The sequence below is a fragment of the Cercospora beticola genome, chromosome 5, assembly GCF_033473495.1.
Source record: "Cercospora beticola chromosome 5, complete sequence".
Classification (NCBI taxonomy): Eukaryota; Fungi; Ascomycota; class Dothideomycetes; order Mycosphaerellales; family Mycosphaerellaceae; genus Cercospora; species Cercospora beticola.
In genome coordinates this window covers 1,403,975-1,420,746 of record NC_088939.1, presented here as the reverse complement: position 1 = coordinate 1,420,746, position 16,772 = coordinate 1,403,975, and the positions used below count along the sequence as shown (strand labels likewise).

General features: G+C 53.5%; 7 protein-coding genes across 7 annotated transcripts; 2 read left to right on the top strand and 5 right to left on the bottom strand.

The window, feature by feature from the left end:
• Window positions 1-1,019: 1,019 nt before the first annotated feature.
• Window positions 1,020-3,421, bottom strand: RHO25_007813 (uncharacterized protein; the record flags this gene model as incomplete). The annotated part of the gene is made up of 2 exons (XM_023599986.2): window positions 1,020-1,626; window positions 1,680-3,421. The coding sequence occupies 2 exons, from the start codon at window positions 3,419-3,421 to the stop codon at window positions 1,020-1,022; spliced, it is 2,349 nt and encodes a 782-aa protein (XP_023449126.1).
• A 1,203-nt stretch (window positions 3,422-4,624) lies between these two features.
• On the top strand, window positions 4,625-6,371 carry RHO25_007812 (uncharacterized protein; the record flags this gene model as incomplete). The annotated part of the gene is made up of 2 exons (XM_023599985.2): window positions 4,625-5,030; window positions 5,095-6,371. 2 exons carry the CDS (start codon window positions 4,625-4,627, stop codon window positions 6,369-6,371), a joined length of 1,683 nt encoding a protein of 560 aa, XP_023449125.1.
• A 90-nt stretch (window positions 6,372-6,461) lies between these two features.
• On the bottom strand, window positions 6,462-9,650 carry RHO25_007811 (uncharacterized protein; the record flags this gene model as incomplete). The annotated part of the gene is made up of 1 exon (XM_023599984.2): window positions 6,462-9,650. One exon carries the CDS (start codon window positions 9,648-9,650, stop codon window positions 6,462-6,464), a length of 3,189 nt encoding a protein of 1,062 aa, XP_023449128.1.
• Window positions 9,651-10,129: 479 nt separating this feature from the next.
• On the bottom strand, window positions 10,130-10,498 carry RHO25_007810 (uncharacterized protein; the record flags this gene model as incomplete). Its single annotated transcript, XM_023599983.2, has 2 exons — window positions 10,130-10,357; window positions 10,418-10,498. The coding sequence occupies 2 exons, from the start codon at window positions 10,496-10,498 to the stop codon at window positions 10,130-10,132; spliced, it is 309 nt and encodes a 102-aa protein (XP_023449127.1).
• A 904-nt stretch (window positions 10,499-11,402) lies between these two features.
• RHO25_007809 (uncharacterized protein) lies at window positions 11,403-12,455 on the bottom strand (the record flags this gene model as incomplete). The annotated part of the gene is made up of 3 exons (XM_065602985.1): window positions 11,403-11,692; window positions 11,742-12,079; window positions 12,133-12,455. 3 exons carry the CDS (start codon window positions 12,453-12,455, stop codon window positions 11,403-11,405), a joined length of 951 nt encoding a protein of 316 aa, XP_065459057.1.
• Window positions 12,456-12,811: 356 nt separating this feature from the next.
• RHO25_007808 (uncharacterized protein) lies at window positions 12,812-14,578 on the bottom strand (the record flags this gene model as incomplete). The annotated part of the gene is made up of 2 exons (XM_023599981.2): window positions 12,812-14,434; window positions 14,486-14,578. 2 exons carry the CDS (start codon window positions 14,576-14,578, stop codon window positions 12,812-12,814), a joined length of 1,716 nt encoding a protein of 571 aa, XP_023449408.1.
• A 616-nt stretch (window positions 14,579-15,194) lies between these two features.
• RHO25_007807 (uncharacterized protein) lies at window positions 15,195-16,422 on the top strand (the record flags this gene model as incomplete). Its single annotated transcript, XM_023599980.2, has 3 exons — window positions 15,195-15,579; window positions 15,709-15,842; window positions 15,910-16,422. 3 exons carry the CDS (start codon window positions 15,195-15,197, stop codon window positions 16,420-16,422), a joined length of 1,032 nt encoding a protein of 343 aa, XP_023448715.1.
• Between the last annotated feature and the right edge of the window lie 350 nt (window positions 16,423-16,772).

Below are 16,772 nucleotides of genomic sequence, written 5' to 3'. Positions count from 1 at the left end.
GCAGATGCGGAATCCAAACGAACTTCATGGTTGACTCTGCTGGAAAGCTTAGATGTGAGGCACCAGAGCTAGCGATTGCCAATAGGCATTCTTCGAAGCATGCATGGAGTCATTCATGGTCGAGACTATGCGCTCGAAAGTTCCAGAGCTTGACATTCCAAAACGAATGAATGCAGCTGGACTCGACTGACGCCTGCAAATAACTCTGCTAGAATTCACAACTGAAAGCTGGCAGAGGCGGCGATATCGCTTTGGATACCATTGTTATTTCTCTGGAACGATGGAGAGATGCGATTGCGTCTGCCGTGTGTTCCAGCACAGAGACCGGGACATCCTGGTCGGAGAGAGCAAGTCGCTCTGCCAGATGGATTCAGTGACAGATCATTAATGGTAACATGATCATTCAACGGTCTCTGATTCATGCAGAGAGCCCCATCGACGAAGTCTTAATATCTTCGATCTGCAGATATGGCAGCATAATGGACGAGCTAGGATAATAACAAATCTTATGCTTTGCAGTCCCTATGTTGGCACACCAGAAATCGGCACCACATCCGACCTGGTTATTGCTGCGATTACCAGACGTCCCAAACGCACTCCGTATCGCTGGGGCATTTCAAGACTCGGAGACAGGAAGAAATGTCGATGTAGACAGAGTCCACGATAGAAGTTGCTCCGAATTGTATTGCCGTGCCGACATCCCGCCACCTCCCCTAAACTAAAACCGAACCAAAACAATTGTATGGGTATCACATCTCGCCTTGTTGCCAAGCTCTTCTTCAACATCCTCCTCTTCCCCAAAACTTCGCAACAAATTCGAATCAGATAATAAAAGCTAAAGGTTTCCTTCCCTAGGATCTCGTTATCGTCGTACTCGTACATGATTAGACCCTCTTTTGCCCAATCACTGCTGTGTTGAAAAAGCTTTTTTCCCTGATCGTGCTGTGTATCCGTCTGTCCCTGTGTCGTATGCAAAAAAAACTGAACTGCAATGCTGTAAAAAGAAGAGTGCCACACGCTTAGTTGTAATAGAGCGGTGGGGCAGGAACGCCACCGCCATTCGATTGTCCGTTCGCCGTGAAGCCCATGCTTTGTGAGACGTTGGGCGGGACGTAGAACTTTTGGTAGGGGTGTTGAGACAGCGTAAAGTCGGCCTGCGCGTAAAGCGGGTTTGGAATGCCGGACGGAATCCTCGGCTTCGCCGGGGCAGATGTCCTGGGTCTCGACTGCTGCTGACTGGGCGGTGGTTGTTGTGGCGGCGACATTTGGGTTGGGGTGACTTGCTGTTGCTGCATGACCGACATGTTGTTCTGCTGACCAAAGTTGAAGCCCTGCTGCAAAGACAGGGATTGAGCTCGCTGGGCTTGTTCCTGCATCTGCCGCTGCTGCTCGTCTTGCGCTTCTTTGGCTTGGCGAGCAGCGTTGTGTGTTTGCGCGTATTGCTGAGGCGATATTTCTTCGTTCCAGCCCCATTTCTCCTTGAGCTCCTTGTAGACGAAGCCTATACGCCAGCCTGTCTCTTTGTTGATCTTGTCGAAGATGGTCAGAACTTCCTCTTGTTCCTTACGATCAGTGAGAACTTCTGCTGCATGAGCGAGGGAGCGAATGGCCACAGATGCGACACCGCTGTTCAAAGTTAGCATAAAACTCAGCAAAATGACAAGACACGTCGAACCCACCGATCCTTGACATGCGCAACGATGCCGCATATCATTTGCGAGTGTCGCGTCTGCATTTCCAGCATTTCCGGATTGTCCAGCCCATAATAGGGATGTATTTGCGCCATCAACAGCATGGCCATATGATAGAACAGCCGTGCCACGATTGTCGTTCTCTTTACCAGCCACACTTCAGGAAAGACGGATTTTGAGCTCGTCTGGTAAGCGTATAGATACGCCATGGGATGCATCGTCCGTGGAATGCCATCGTTCCAAGCATCGCACATTCGTCTCAAACGCGTCCACTGCTCGTGTCGTGCTTGCAGCCGAACTTGCTCGTCTCGCTGATTGGGCAGCTGCTCCCGTGGCATCGTGGCGCGGAAATTGCAGATCTTCGCTACGATGAAGAGCATTCGGTGGGTCCAGACTTCTTCCCGCCCATTCGCGATCTCGCGGCTAAAGTCCATGTCGACCCCCCAATCTTCCGGATCCCAAGCGACTTGCCAGTTGAAGTGCAGACAGGAGAGCACTTCCAGGCCCACGTTCAACCAGAAGCAGGCAGACCCAACTCCCTGGGCTCGCGCGTTCCACCCGCACTCCTTGATCAGCGCTCGTGCACCGGCGATGTGATTCATCCGCTGAAGCGCCTTCTCTGACATGATCTCGTACACGTTCAGAATGACGGCGGTCGTTGCGCAAACCACTGTGTCTCGGTTCGGATTTTGCAGGTTCTTGAGCAGATAGCGTGTTGCGGTGTCGTAGTAATGCAATGCCTTCTCCTCTGTGTACACAGGATTGATTAGAGTCAAGTGACGCGCGCCACATGCTAGGAATGCATTGAGTAGCATGGGCTCAGAGAGCGAGTGAAATGGCAGCAGTCGAGAGAAGTGCTTGTGCGGGTCCATGCTGTCCATCCACAGGCCGACTTCTTCCACGAACACCTGCATGAAGAGCGTCTCTTCCTGGCTGTCCAGATACTCCTTCTTTTCCTTATCCGTGTCAATGAGTTCGGTATCCAAGCCATTCCAGCTCGCCACTGACCCTTGCATGGCACGCATCCCATGGTTTGAGTCGTTTGTGTGATGTGAATGCTGAGTGGAGCCTGATCCCGGAGGCGGTCCTTGATGAGAATTCAGGTGACTGAGATCCAGCTTCGGCTGCTGATCGAACATGTTGTTCATGTGTGGCTGCTGCATTGGCTCGGGATATGTGTCTGGCACTATGCCACCAATAGGCGGTAGTGCCTGGTTCATCGGTGGTAGCTGTGATGTGGCCGTCGGATAGTCGAAAGCAATGCCCGAGTCCAGTGGCTGAGTGGTTTGCACATCCGGCTCCAGCTTGAGATGCTGATACCGCTCAATACCTCCTTGGTATTCATTCGCAATCTCCCGTGACTCGTCCATGAAGGCCACCTTCCAGTTCGACGTGCCCCAAGAGTTGTACAGTATAGGCGGCCTTTGACACCATGTGTCGATGAAGTTCAACCGCACGCCTCGCTTGCATTGTCGATTGCTCTTTTTGCAATTGTTGCAGTTGGGTAGGCCCTCATCACATTTTAGGTGGCGCTCTCTACATGTCAGACACCCAGTCCGTACGCGCTTCGGTTTGGCAGCTTCCCCATCTTTATCGCCATCACCATTCGTTTCCGGCTTGGGATTCTCCTTTGGACCCACTCTCTTCACCTTCTTCACGGGCTTCACTCCAGATGGATTAGGCGCGTCTTTGCGCTTTTTGGGCGCAATATTCTCGGGAGTCAATGTCATCGAAGGGGCATTCGCGTTGGCACGGGAGGCATGGGGCTGGTGGAAGGAGGCATAATTGTTTTCGTAGCCAGACTGCAGCAAGGCAGACTGGTTCGCGATGCCGGCCAGGATGACTTCTTGCTCAGGCCCGCAGGCCAAGAGCTGAAGAGCGAAGCGTGTCGAAGTGGCTGTCACGGGACATGCGCGTGGTGGTAAGTGCACATGCAGATCGTATGGACGTTATCGATGCGGCGTGTCTCAGATGGACGTGGAGTGCCGAAAGTGAAATGGACTCGGACGCGTTTCCGGAAGTCGCGGGCGGGAGTCGGGGGGTGGTCGTCGGGTCGATGTCGGTGGTGGTGGTGTTCGGTCTGGCAGGGTGCGGTGGGACAAAGGCGTCGTGGGTGGTGGCAGGCGGGCGCTGGGGGTGGTGCGCATTTGGTCCGATGGCAGGGCAGGTCTAACTTAGGCTCGATTGCGCTGCGGGCGTCTAGGAAGAAAGCGGCAAGGCGCGCCAGGGCCAGGACAGACAAAGCTGAACGCCAAACCGAGGTGGAAGATGGCAGCTTCGCCCAACACGGCAACTCACATCTGCACACGGTCTGGATCGGGGCTGTGGCCAGCTGCAGACGAGGTGCAGGAGTTGTCGTTGTCGTGTTGGAGAAGGCATCGCTTGCAGCACGGCGCAGTCGACGAGCGTTGCACAGAGCGCGGAGATCTTCCATCAGCGTCCACATGCACCCTGGCTCGCGCGGAGAGCGGGTCACCGCCGATGTGCTCATGATTGGTGAGATGAAGTCGTGACAAACGGGCGTGGCACAAACAACCACGTCCTTTCGAGACTCGATTACTTCCCCAACGACATGGCTTCGTTGCACATGTCAGCGGGCATACTGCTCCCGCTGCCAACGCTCAGAATCACAGTGGTTGAACCTGTTTGCATTTTCAACTCCTTCCGACAACATGCCGGAATTTGTGACTGCCACGGCGATTTGAGATGATGCTTCCACGGGGAAGCACAAGCTCGTGGAGCTCCCGCCGTAGATCGACAAGGTTTGGCAGCCACCGCGTGTGTCGCACACTACAGCTCTCATCTTTTGCGCCGAGAAGCTTGACATACTCATCATCACTTGGAGTGTATTGTGACCAGCGATTGACCGGCAATCAGTGCAAACACCCTGGCTCACCGCTATGCAATGGTGCAGAGTTGAGGTCGCGTGAACGATGCCCACGAGGCCCACCGAGCCAGGGAACGCGAATCCTGATGCTGAAGAAGACCATGGCTCCGAAAGAGTATATGACAAGGCTGCGGCCTCTGTTGAGCCATTATGGGACGCAGACGACGACGGCTACGAGATGGCTGAGATGAGCAAAGACGGCAAGCGAATAGACGAAGAGTACGAGGATGTACAACAAGCGATGGGAGGAGCGGAAGAGCAGGACAGTGCAGATGAAGACGATCGAGCACCTCTGGCTGGGACAGGACGGCGCAGACGACGAAGCAGTCTGCAGTCGTTTCAACTATACACACCAGACGAAGAGGCGAGGGTGCGACACAAGCTAGACACGAGGCTGGTGCTGTTCGTAGCACTTCTATACATGATGGCTTTTCTCGACCGCAGCAATATTGGTGCGTCTTCCCTCTCCGTCCACTTTGTAATGACAGAGGATGCAGTCCTGACATGGGCGAACAGGTAATGCCAAAACCGCTGGCCTCACTGCCGACCTTCGGCTCACCGATGCGCAATTCCAATGGCTCCTGACCGCCTTCTACATAACATACGTCCTCTTCGAATGGATGACGCTCTGCTACAAGATCTTCCCGCCGCACATCTACATCGCCACATGCGTCTTCGTCTGGGGTGTCATCGCTTCACTGCAGTCCCTCGTCACCAGCTTCGGCTTCCTGCTTGCCTTGCGAGCACTTCTCGGCATTGGAGAAGCCGCATTCGTTGGAATGCCCATCTACTTATCCTTCTTCTTCCGACGCGAAGAATTGGCCTTCCGGACCGGCATCTTCATCGCCGCAGCACCTCTCGCCACGAGCTTCGCAAGCAGTCTCGCCTACCTCATCGTCCGCTTCGGTAACGCCCTCCCCATCGCTAATTGGCGACTCCTCTTCCTTCTCGAAGGCTTCCCCGCTTGCATCGTGGCAATTTGGACCTACTACTGGCTCCCGGACTCCCCCTCGCAAGCCCGCTGGCTCACGACCCGCCAACGCAAAATCGCCTCCCTGCGCATGCGCAGCGAAGTCCTCAATGCCACCACCACAACCAAACCTGGCACAAAAACGAACGTACCCCGCCACAAACAACCCTTCTCCTGGTCCTCCGTCCTCACCACCCTCCAGGACCCCAAATCCTACCTCACAGCCGCAATCTTCTTCAGCTGCAACGTAGCCTTCAGCAGCATGCCCGTCTTCCTCCCCACAATCCTCAACGCCATGGGTTCCACCCCTCTAAAATCCCAACTCCTCGCCGCCCCACCAAACCTCTTCGCCTTCTTCACCGTCCTCTTGTCTGCCCACCTCTCCGACAAATTCCAAACTCGTACAATTCCCCTCCTCTTCCACTCCCTCCTCGCTGCCTCAGGTTACATTCTCCTCACACTAGCTGGAACATTCCAACTTTCGCATGGGATTCGGTATGCGGCGGTTTTTCCTGTTTGTGCGGGATTTTTCTCTTGTGTTACGATTATTATTACTTGGACGGTGAATAATCAGCAGTCGGATGAGGGGAAGGGGACGGGGATGGCGGTTTTGAATCTTGTGGGACAGATGGGGCCGTTGGTGGGGACGAGGTTGTATCCTGATGCGGAAGGGCCGTATTATACCAAGGGTATGGCTGTTTGTGCGGTGGCGATGGGGTGTGTGGCGGGTTTGACTTTGGTGCTGCGAGGTGTGGTGAGGGCACAGAATCGGAAGAGGAGGAGACTCGGGGAAGGTGGGAAGGAGGAAGAGTTGTTGACATGATTACCAGAGAGTGATGAAATCATCTCGTAACACGATTTTTATTATTTGTGTAGCACTCTGCTTCGACTGGAATGCCTCCTCGCCCTTCTTCTACCGCTCCACTCCACCCTCCCTCCACTCCGGATCAACCTTACTCTGCTTGAATAAACTTTTCCCCTTCAACCACTGCCTGTACGCCTTGTATCTCTTCTTCGCCCCATCCTCCTCGCTCACTGTTAGAGGATCCTCTTTCCTCTCCAGATATTCCCAAAAGCTCTGCAAGTCCTCCTCAGTGACCCCTTCACCCGGCACATCGTCATCTCCTCCGATCGCCAAACTTTCCATGCCATCCTCCTCATCACCCGTCTGCTCCACGCCAAACAAACTCCCGCCTGCCTTCTGAACATATTCCAAGTAATCCAGATTGGCATCCGATGCGGGCAGCTCGGTACTGACAACCAGAGGTATGTTTGTAGGATGAGAGATGTATCTTGTATATTCCTGTTCCTCATCGTCCGAGACGTGAGGATTAAGCGACTGCGTATGGAATTGGTTGAGAGTCCAGAGGTGCATTTGCGCTTTATCAGCCGGCTGGAATGATGTCGAGGACTTGTATGTGCCGGTGCCAGTTGTGGTCGAAGAGTTCATGATTGCGGCATTTGACATTTGTGCGGAGCTGTTTATGGGATTCGTAGCATAGTTGTTGTCGCCACTGCGTAGTTTGTACACTGTGGGTTCGCGGAGGATGCCGGCGGGGAGATCATTGTTGTCGAAGGAAGTTGCGGTCTGTGGACGGGATGTAGGGACATTGTCGGGTTCCTCTGGAATTGTGTCGTGAGGATCAACGATTTTCACGCCTTTGCGAGGCTTTTGCTTCTCGGGAGAGTCATTATGGTGTTTTTGAGGATCCGTGCGGCGCACAAAGGGACTGAAATCGAACTTGACATCGCCGGATGAACGTTCTGGGAGCAGAGTCTTATTGGTGCATACCATCCTGTACGAGTAGACCTTCTCGAGTGACGAGAGTGCTGTCGGGCGATAGCACTCTCGCCAGTAGTCATCAAAAGCTGCGATTCCGGTCCTTTGCAGCTCCTTCGTGAGTCTTTTGTTCGGCAGCCTGGGAGGTACAGCACGTGGCTCTAGGTATTCAGGTGTATACCATTTGATGTAACTTCGTCTCTCGCGCTCCAGCCAGGCCTTCGGATCGCTGTGGTGAAGGTAATAATCGGTGCTCAGGTCCCACAACATTGGCTGTCCTTGTGCCCAGATGTAGTTCCCCAGATACAAGTTGTATGCTTCCTGGCGTTGCCCGTCTAGAAACGAGTTGTGGTAATATCGCTTGAAGCTCTCGACCATGTCTCGACTCGAACTTTGCCAGTGGCCCATCTTGCGATACGTCGACATCGTATTCACGAGATGTGAACCTCCATATTGCATGGCGATATTATCTCCATGGTCGTGGAACATCGCCGTGAATAGATTGACGGCATCTGTATCGTAGTCCACCTCATCTGCACTGATTATCCCGAGACACTTCAGCTGTTGCGCGAACGCGTGCTTGCCAATGACAAATTGAGCCGCATTGGTGCGGTCAAGGCAGTCGACACAGTTTGTCCTGGCAATCCCATTCTGTGCTTGGGGCTCCCAACGCCCCTCTTCACCGTTGTGAAAGAAGCCGGTTTTCTCAAACACTTCACGTGCGATTTTCTCGAGCCCACCTATCACATCACCATTGCGGCCCTTGGAGGCGCGCGCCATATCGTAGGCTTTGTACAAAATCTTCTTGTCGTCCGGTAGGCAGGAATTGAGGTACTCAAGGCAGTGCTCGTACGCCGTCAGCAACTTCGATTCACGTGGCGTCTTCTCTCGGGACTTGACCAAATTCAAGCAGTAGATTGGACTTCCGTAGCGCGCGAAAAGATCGTCAAAGTGCAAAGCTGCTGGCTGATAGTACGGATCGTGCAGATTGATGTCGATTCCAGGTTTAGGCGTGACGCCGCTGTTGTCCTGATTCCAGTACAGCGGCACGCTGCCTCGGTGGTGAACGTAGGAGGTGTATGTCGGATTAGCAAAAAGCCGGGTACCAGGAGCATGGAATGAAGTGGTGATCTTTTCTGCTACAATCTGTTCGGTCTCGACATCGTTTGCGACGTATCCCAAGTCATTCACTCCACGCTTGAGAAATCGAGCTCCCGCATAGAAGCGTGACCTTCTGCCAATGATTGTGATATACACAGTCCGGCCGAATACATCCAAAGCAGCTTGTGCCAAAAAGCCGTGTATGATTGGCAAGCACCAGTCGTAGGGATGTGTCAGCGCATTTACTGCAGGCTTCAGTAGGTGGGAATTCCAAACGAACATGCCATTATACTCATGCGCCGCGACCGCGATACCATCATTCATCGCCTGTCGCTGGCGGATGATATTGCGCTGCAGGGAGTGTGTGATATCATATGAGTAGCTGAAGTAGAATGACTTGGTGAGATCCAGGTTATTCAGAATGCTCAGGAATCGCGACTCCTCTGGGTTGCGGTCGCGCAGGAAATTGCTGCTCGACCCTGTAGTTAGAGGGATGAGGTCGGTTCCCTCCACTTGATACACATAGTGACCTCCTATCATTGCAACTTGCTTGCGCTTAGTAATGAGTTGCATGTAGTAAGCTTCGGTGAAGCGTATGAAGCCCAGCATGCCCCAAAAGCTGAAGCGCATCTTCAGGCCGCCCGTAGACCGATTGCCTTGGTCGATAGTATTGAGCACATCGTTCATTTGTCGACGATCGTAGACAGTCTCATCTTCGAACAGCGCGATCTGGCCAGGCGGGCTGTTGCGGTCTATGCGCAAGAGACGAAAATACTTGTCGGTGATGTCGGCGCCAGTGATCCAGTAGCGCGCGTTTGTCTCGTACAAGATGAACTTATGCATCCTGTGAGGTCTCGAGGCCTCGTCGGTGATCTGTTCGGTGTCGCTGGGATCTCTCAGGTGCTCGTCAGCATCGGGCGCGGTTTGGGTGGCGATTTCTTCAGCAGTGGCGCCGACTCGCACATAAGTGGGATGGTCTGCGGCTAACTGGAAGGTGCCATCGTCGAGCTGTTGTTGAGCATCTGCAGCTGCCGTTTCCGAAGTCTTGCTCTGGCCGTCTAGTGAAGTTGCCTGGCTTGCCTGCCGCCTCATGGAAGCACTTCGAAATCCACCTTTGGCACGCGGTGCCGCTCGATCATTTTCGGGTGAGTAGGCGCGGCGGGCATCATCGCCATATTCGCTGTTCACGTTTGGACCTGCATCGACCGGACCTTGGTCCATCGCCCCTGGTGACTGCCTGATCACCTGCTGGAATGCACAATGATGCGGCAGGAAGGAAGCTGCAGCTGCCGTGAGACCTCATCTCTCAGCTGGTTGGACCAAGCTACACGTTATGCAATGCGCTCATATGCAGATGTGCAGAGCTTCGCTTGTGTCATCTGTCGATGTCATCTGGTGAGACGTATGTTGGTGTTTGCAGGCTCGTTGTGAGGTTCGCGAAGCGTGATTGGAGAGATGACGAGGCGGGGATCGACAGACAACGGCTCGGCAAGAACCAGAACCATAACATTCGCACGACAGCGACAGCGACAGCGACAGCGGACGAACACTGACAACTTTTCGGACTTTTCATCATACAACCCCCAAGTTGATAAACCTCAAGCTAAAAGGCGCGGTAGACGACGAAGAACCAGCTCACGTCGCTACAATTTCACCTTTCACGCTCTGCCGAGCGGACGAAGCCAACACCGTGCAATCTCCTACTCCTCCTCGCCGCCAAGCACTTTCTTCCATCCAGGCCACTTTTTCCCTCCCTGCATTCTCTGACCAGCGTTCTGAATGTTTTCTCCCCAACGCTGCCCATTTGCAGTGATCTTTTCGCCTGCAGCCTGGCCACTCGCGGAGATTTTGTCGCCTTTGCCTTGTAACTTATCGCCCCATTTGATGAGCGTTTTGCCAATCGCTGCACCGAGCCCGCGAGCTTCGAGCTGATCACATTGTCAACTTTTGACACCATGCACGTATCGCGGTAGGATGACTTGGCGTACCTCGTTGTATGCCACCGGTGTTGGAGCTGCAATAGCCACAGCGCTCAAGGCGAGGAGAATGGAGCAAATGTTGAACTGCATTTTGATGAAGACCGGCTTCGATCGTGTGCTCTCGAAAAGAAAATTAATGCGTAAGAAAGAAAGAACAGAAAGAGATGCTGCTGTGACTTACTCCATTCTGTTACTGCGGTCTCAAACGACTTTATACAGGTCGAAGATCGCATAAACTGGATCTTCGGCAGATTGAGTGTTGAAGCCATCACAGTGCGCTGGAGTGCCATGGACTGTTCGGTCTCTTTGTGGAACTAATTCTACTAGCTTAGCAAAATACTCATGTCAGACTGGCTTGCACTATTCTCGGAGAAGTGCAAGCAGCTCGAGGCGTGAAAATACTTCACGAACGCAAAGGCCGGCGTCGAATTGAAGCGCGTTATAGCGTCTTCTTCTGCCCTGCTATGGGCTAGGTCTTGGCGGATACCGGGGTTGTCTAGTGGCCGTCCAACAACAACAATTCCCCGAACACGATTGTGAAGAACCGACAGACTGGATTCTCGCACTGGACCTAGAAACAGTACCGCGGATGGCACGGGACGTTCTGGTCAATAGTATACCCCGCCGTACTCACCGGTGGCTATGCATAGATCTGCCGCCTGTTGCCAAAGCACATCAGCCATTGCCTTCTTTGGCACAAGCCGGCAAGTTCTCGCGCGACGAGAACAAACGAGTTCAGGCCTAGACTGTTCATCGTCCAGCGCATTGCAGGACGTGGTAGGTGGATGTCTAAAGATTCGATTCATATGCATGGTCTACCGACGATGTCTACGTCAATCGCCTGTAACTGAGGAGCAAATTCCATGTCTGCGCGAATCTGTGAAGATCACCACAATGACCAAGGAGATTGCCCTCTGAGCACAGCTCTTCCTGGACTCTGTGGACTGAAAACAGCCTGGCGCGCCCTAAGCTTGTTCAGACTCGGACTCTGAGGTCAGTTCCGCCTGATACGAACAGTTGGCCTGGCACGAGTAGCTGGCCGGGATCGAACGGTTGGCCGGGAACGGGCACTGGACCTGGCAAGAACCTGTTTCCTGGGCAGAAGAACTCGTGCCGCCGATGGACGAGCTCGTTGTACTGGTATACGAGGTGACTCCACTGGCCCGCCCGAATAGTACTGACAGCTGCCATTGTGTGCAGCGTTTCCTTTGGGGCCCGCAATACCATCTGCGCCTCTGTACGGAGCAAAGCACAACCAGCAGAACTCGTGGTTGCACATCGTGCCTGCAATCGTCAGTTAAATCTCCACTGTCCCTTGCTAGGGGTGACTTACAGGTGAAGTGATCGCAGCCGCTGATCTTTTGCAAGCGAGCTTTGCACTTCGGACACTCCTTCGAATGCTTCTTGAGTGTCGCAGCAGCGAGGATTTCCTCTTCTGCCTTCTCCTTATTCCGCTTCTTTGGCATTTCCAGGAATTCCTCGCAGGACATGTTTTCGTGCATCGGAGCTTCGCAATCGAAGCAGTATCGAGCCTTGCAATCGGGACAGGTGAAGATATGGCCGTCTGCCATGATGGCACCACCTTTGCAGGTGGACGACGGGCAAGTGACGAAGCACTCGCCATCGCCTAAGTCCTGGCGTAGGTAGCTTTCGGTGGCTTTTCTCTGGAAGCTGTTTCACGAATCAGTTTTGCAGTGTTTTGGGGATCTCGCGAGTATCCTTACGTCGTGCTGATTTCGTCTTTGTCTTTGATGCCGGAAGAGATCTCATCGTATTCTTCGAGTGTAAGGATTGTGCCACATTGAAGGCAGCTTAGCTCGTCCCAATCCTTCACAGTCAGCTGGTGACGGAAGTGTTTGCCCCAGCACTTGAAACATGTTCTGCACTCGTTTGTGGCGCTCGCGTGTGGTCGTTCAGCGAAATGACTGATGAGGACTTCGGTGCAGCACAGAGCGCACTCTTCGAAAGCGAGTTTTCCCTTCTTTCTAGGCGGCTCAGGCAGATTTAGCGGAACCTTGCGCTTGTAGGTTGTATTGTGGTCGGCCATGTTGGCGACGTTGAACGATGAGCGCGAGCTGAGTTGGAAAAGCGAGCTTTAAAGAAAATTTAGCGGGCAATAATTTGGTATTCATGTGAAAAGATGGCGCACCTGCATGTGAGTGCTTGCACGTTAACCGGAATACCTCACTTCCACTTTGCCACATGACGCAGAATCCTAACGGTCGTCTCCGTCCGCATGCCGCCCGTTTTGCTGGCAACTGACAGGGACACGGCGCATACGAGCTGCATCAGTCATCAGTCACATTCATCATACGGTTCTAGCTGGCTTGCACGCCCGTACACGCTCAGCGAACTCATTTTCTTCTCTTCATCTCTCTCAAACTTTTCCAGCGAACTACCTCCTCATATCCGTCCCACCCACGTCTGACTCGTGATACCGTCGAACACACAAGTGTTATCGATCGGCACGTATTGCTTCGTGATTACCTTGATAACCTCTTGTGCAATCAGACCACCGGTCAACGAAGCAACGTTGTGTAGTTCTGCTCCTCCTGCTCTCGCCAATTCTTGACAGTACTCAGAGACTTTCTGTTTGATCTCTGAATACTTCGGGTTTTCGATCCGCGATCCGGATTCGTTGATCGCAGAGTCAACGAGCTTATGCGCGATGCCGGTGAGCTTCTCGGCGTCGGTTTCCACATCTTCGTCCGGCGCCGCGCCTGCAACGCGAAGTGTCTCCCCACCGCGGGCTTGAGAAGAACTGTGGGTGGCGGAGAACTCGTCCCAGGCCAGGAAGGCAAGGTACAGGCCGATGAGGCTCTCCGGATTCTTGAGAGATTTGTAGACGAATTCGGCTTGGTCGCCGAAAGTAACGGGCGTGCCAGGCTGGACAATTTTGAGTGGTCTTCCGCGAACCATGGAGATGTGAGCAGCGCCTTTGCAGAAGAGTTCGACTTCCTTCTCATCAATCGGAGGAAGGGAAGGGAGACGCTGTGTTGACTGCTCCAGCGAGCGTACGGTGGCGAGAACTTCAGCAGCGTCTTCGCGCGCTTTGGTCTTATAGATGTTCTGCAGCTCCACATATGTGTTCGATCGTGCTTTCATGTCCGGGACAGCTCCTGGTAGGGGCAGCTCGCCATGTTTGTCGCAGAATTGTCGAACCGCATTGGCGATGAGCCAGAAAGGAGGCGATTCTGGCGTCAACGATTGCGCTTCAGGCGCTGTCAAGATGGCGTGAACTTGTTTGGGTATCTCGGGTGCTTTGAGGAGCTTCGTCGCAGCAGCAATTGCCTCGTCAAAGTTCTCTTCGCTGGCGCTGCCTGATCGTATGAGGTCTTTAAATGCCTGCTTTTCCTTGTATTCGACAGGTGGCTTCCCATCGTGGCCCAGTTTCCATAGATTGATGTAGAGCAGGAGCAAGCACACATACGGAATGTGAGCAAATTGTTCGCCATCCATCTTCTCCATATTCGTTGTCTCTCGTTTGGCGAACTCGGTCAAGGCGGGCCATGGGCTGAGTAGGCGCAGATCTGTGGTGGCAGTGGGGTCGGGATGCGTGTCCACGATTGGAAATGCAGGTGGCAGTTGCAGAGAAAAGTGTGAGTAGAATCCAATCGAATGTATGTAGAACGCCGGAATCTGCAGAGCTGCGACGTGACTTTGAATGAGCGTGAAGATGGCAGGGTCTATGGGCGCCGCCACCATTACCAGCGTGTACGGCGCGAAGATCTTGTCCTTGACCACCCAGCTGGCAATGGGCTCTGTAATGGCATGGCCCTTGACGTCTGGGTTGAGCTCCTCGAGATACTTCACAGTTTCCTCAGCGCGGAACTTGCCCAATGACGAGTCTTCGAGGAAGAAGTTCACGCCCAGATCGGCCTCAGAAACCACTGCCGAGTCGAGAATTGTGAAGTTGCCGATTCCTGGGAGAACGAGGTTCTTCAACGTCTCCACTCCAGTGACGCCGGGCCCGTTGTTGATGAGGAGGATGTTCGTCTTTTCCAATGCTATTTGGCCTGCGGCACCCTAGAAAGTTGTAAGCTTCGAGTCGTTACGGTTGAGCAAGACCCATCGTACCCAAAGTCTTAGTTGTCGATCGTATTTCTTCTCTTTCGCTGTGGGAATGTCCTGTAGTGGCGGGGGCACCTCTTGCGGTGGTCCGTTCGCCATGACGGCTTGCTGTAGATTAGTTCAGCGAAAGTTGATGTCGATGGAGAAGAAGTGGATGGCGTCAAGGCGTCAAACGGAGACGCGTGCCTGAAACTGAGACGCCACATCAACTATCGATAGCTGTCTGTGGCGCAGATTGTAGTGGCGTTTTGCCGAACAAGTTGCTGAGGCAAGAGCGAGTGACTGAAGACAATATCACAGTACAAAACTGTCATTCGCTGCTCAAATGCTCGAAATCGACGTCTGCCATTCGCTTGTGACCCATGTACATTGTCAATGAAGAGCTGCTCTGGCTGACGTGACTGAGCCCGACTGTCTCGCGCTCCGCATCAACTTTGATCCGTGAGTAGGTGCACTGTCAGACCTTTGTCATGCTGATGCAGTGCCATTCTGGTAATCGTAGTAGCTACAAGCGCTATCATGAGTCTCTTCACCTCCGCGTACCATTGCTAATCTTGACCTCGTGGCATCTGATACTCCGAAATGGAGGGGTCAAGATGCATTGGCGTGACTGCCGTAGTGGGGCTAGTCTTTGCGAACGCCTTGACTTTCAACGTCACAGTCAGATTTCATCCGGAATAAGTTCTGCGTTACACTCTTCTCTCAAGTTTCTCACATGCTCGCTCGTGCCACGGCCACAGTACCCCCCAAACTCAGCAGCTTCTTCCGAATATATCGAGCGACGACGAGCTATACACTCACGCGAGCATTCGCGAAAGCAGCACCCACAATGGCTACAGCCGACAATGCCTTCGCTGTGCAAGAGGCTGCCAAACATGCGACTGCGATAGTCGAGGGCGCTAAGAGGAAGGCGGCATTCAAGGCTGTAGAAGAGCACTTCCGGTCAGACATGCAGTTTGTGGGTATCGGTTCAGGCAGTACAATTGTATACGGCGTGGAAGCTATCAAGGCGCATCTGGAGAAGAACCCACCCCCACCAGGGCATAGGAATTGGTTTGTGCCAACAGGATGGAACAGCAAGAAAGTCATAGAACAATTTGGTAGGTGATGTTCTCGATCGAGAGGTGTGGGCTACAAAACACTCTTGAGGCAACAGCTGCGCATGAACAGTGGCAGGATAAAGGACGAGTCACACTGCTGTAACGAGCTCTGCTGATGGGGTCGCATAGGTCTGGACCCATTGGCCTTTGACTCAATTCCTGCAAATGCTCAGCTTGAGGTGGCTTTCGATGGCGCAGATGAGGTCGATGAGGATTTGAACTGCATCAAAGGTGGTGGAGCATGTCTCTTCCAGGAAAAGCTGGTGAGGACAAGTCGAGCTTGACAGCTCCACAAGCGCCACGTACGCAGACATTTACTGACTCGGACAGGTCGCGAAAATGGCGAAGAAGTTCATTTGCATAGCGGACTACCGCAAGGACCAAACGCGACTGATCACGAAGTGGCCATCGATCCCCATTGAGATAGCCCCAATTGCTCACGCCTACGTAATGCAAGAGCTGCTCCACATCGGATCCATCAAGCCCATTTTGCGTGAGCATACTCTCTCCAAGACCGGACCTGTGCAGACCGACCAGAGCTTCTACATCATCGATGCACCATTCAAGACTCTGCTCACGAAGGCGGATGTGGTTGCAGGGAGAGGCAAAGGTGATGGAACCGACGGCGTCTGGGAAGTCGATGCTCTCGCGGCACGGATAAGAGCTATCGAGGGCGTTCTTGAGGTTGGGTTGTTTCATGGCGAGAACGGCTTCCAAGCACAAGCGAATGGCCGAAGAGGTGGCCAGAAGCCTGTGGCTGTCTACTTCGGTCTTGAGAACGGTGATGTGCAAGTCAAGAGGTCGCGCGAGTTGCTGGCTGAGATTGAGAAGAGCGGACGATAGGGCACTCCTCAGCCTCAGCAGAGATTGAGTCGTGAACTCTGTGTACAATTCCAAAGCAGGATTCAAACTCCTGAAATCGATTCTCACTCGCGCTTTGACGCGAAGCAGCGTGATCTTCAATTTCCCCACAGCCACAGGTTCTTGGAACGCGGGGTGATCGCCGAACCGTCCGGCTTCTCCACTTCCAGAGGGCGACCTCCTCGTTCTGGACAAGCTCTGCACACTCTATTCCTTCGCACGTCCCTGGCCAAGCGTTTGTCCAGTGAGAAGACGCGTGATCTGGTCTGACACGATGCGCGACCCCGCTCGACTCGCGAGCAAACTGTCTCATCTGTTTGTCCCAGCTCCAG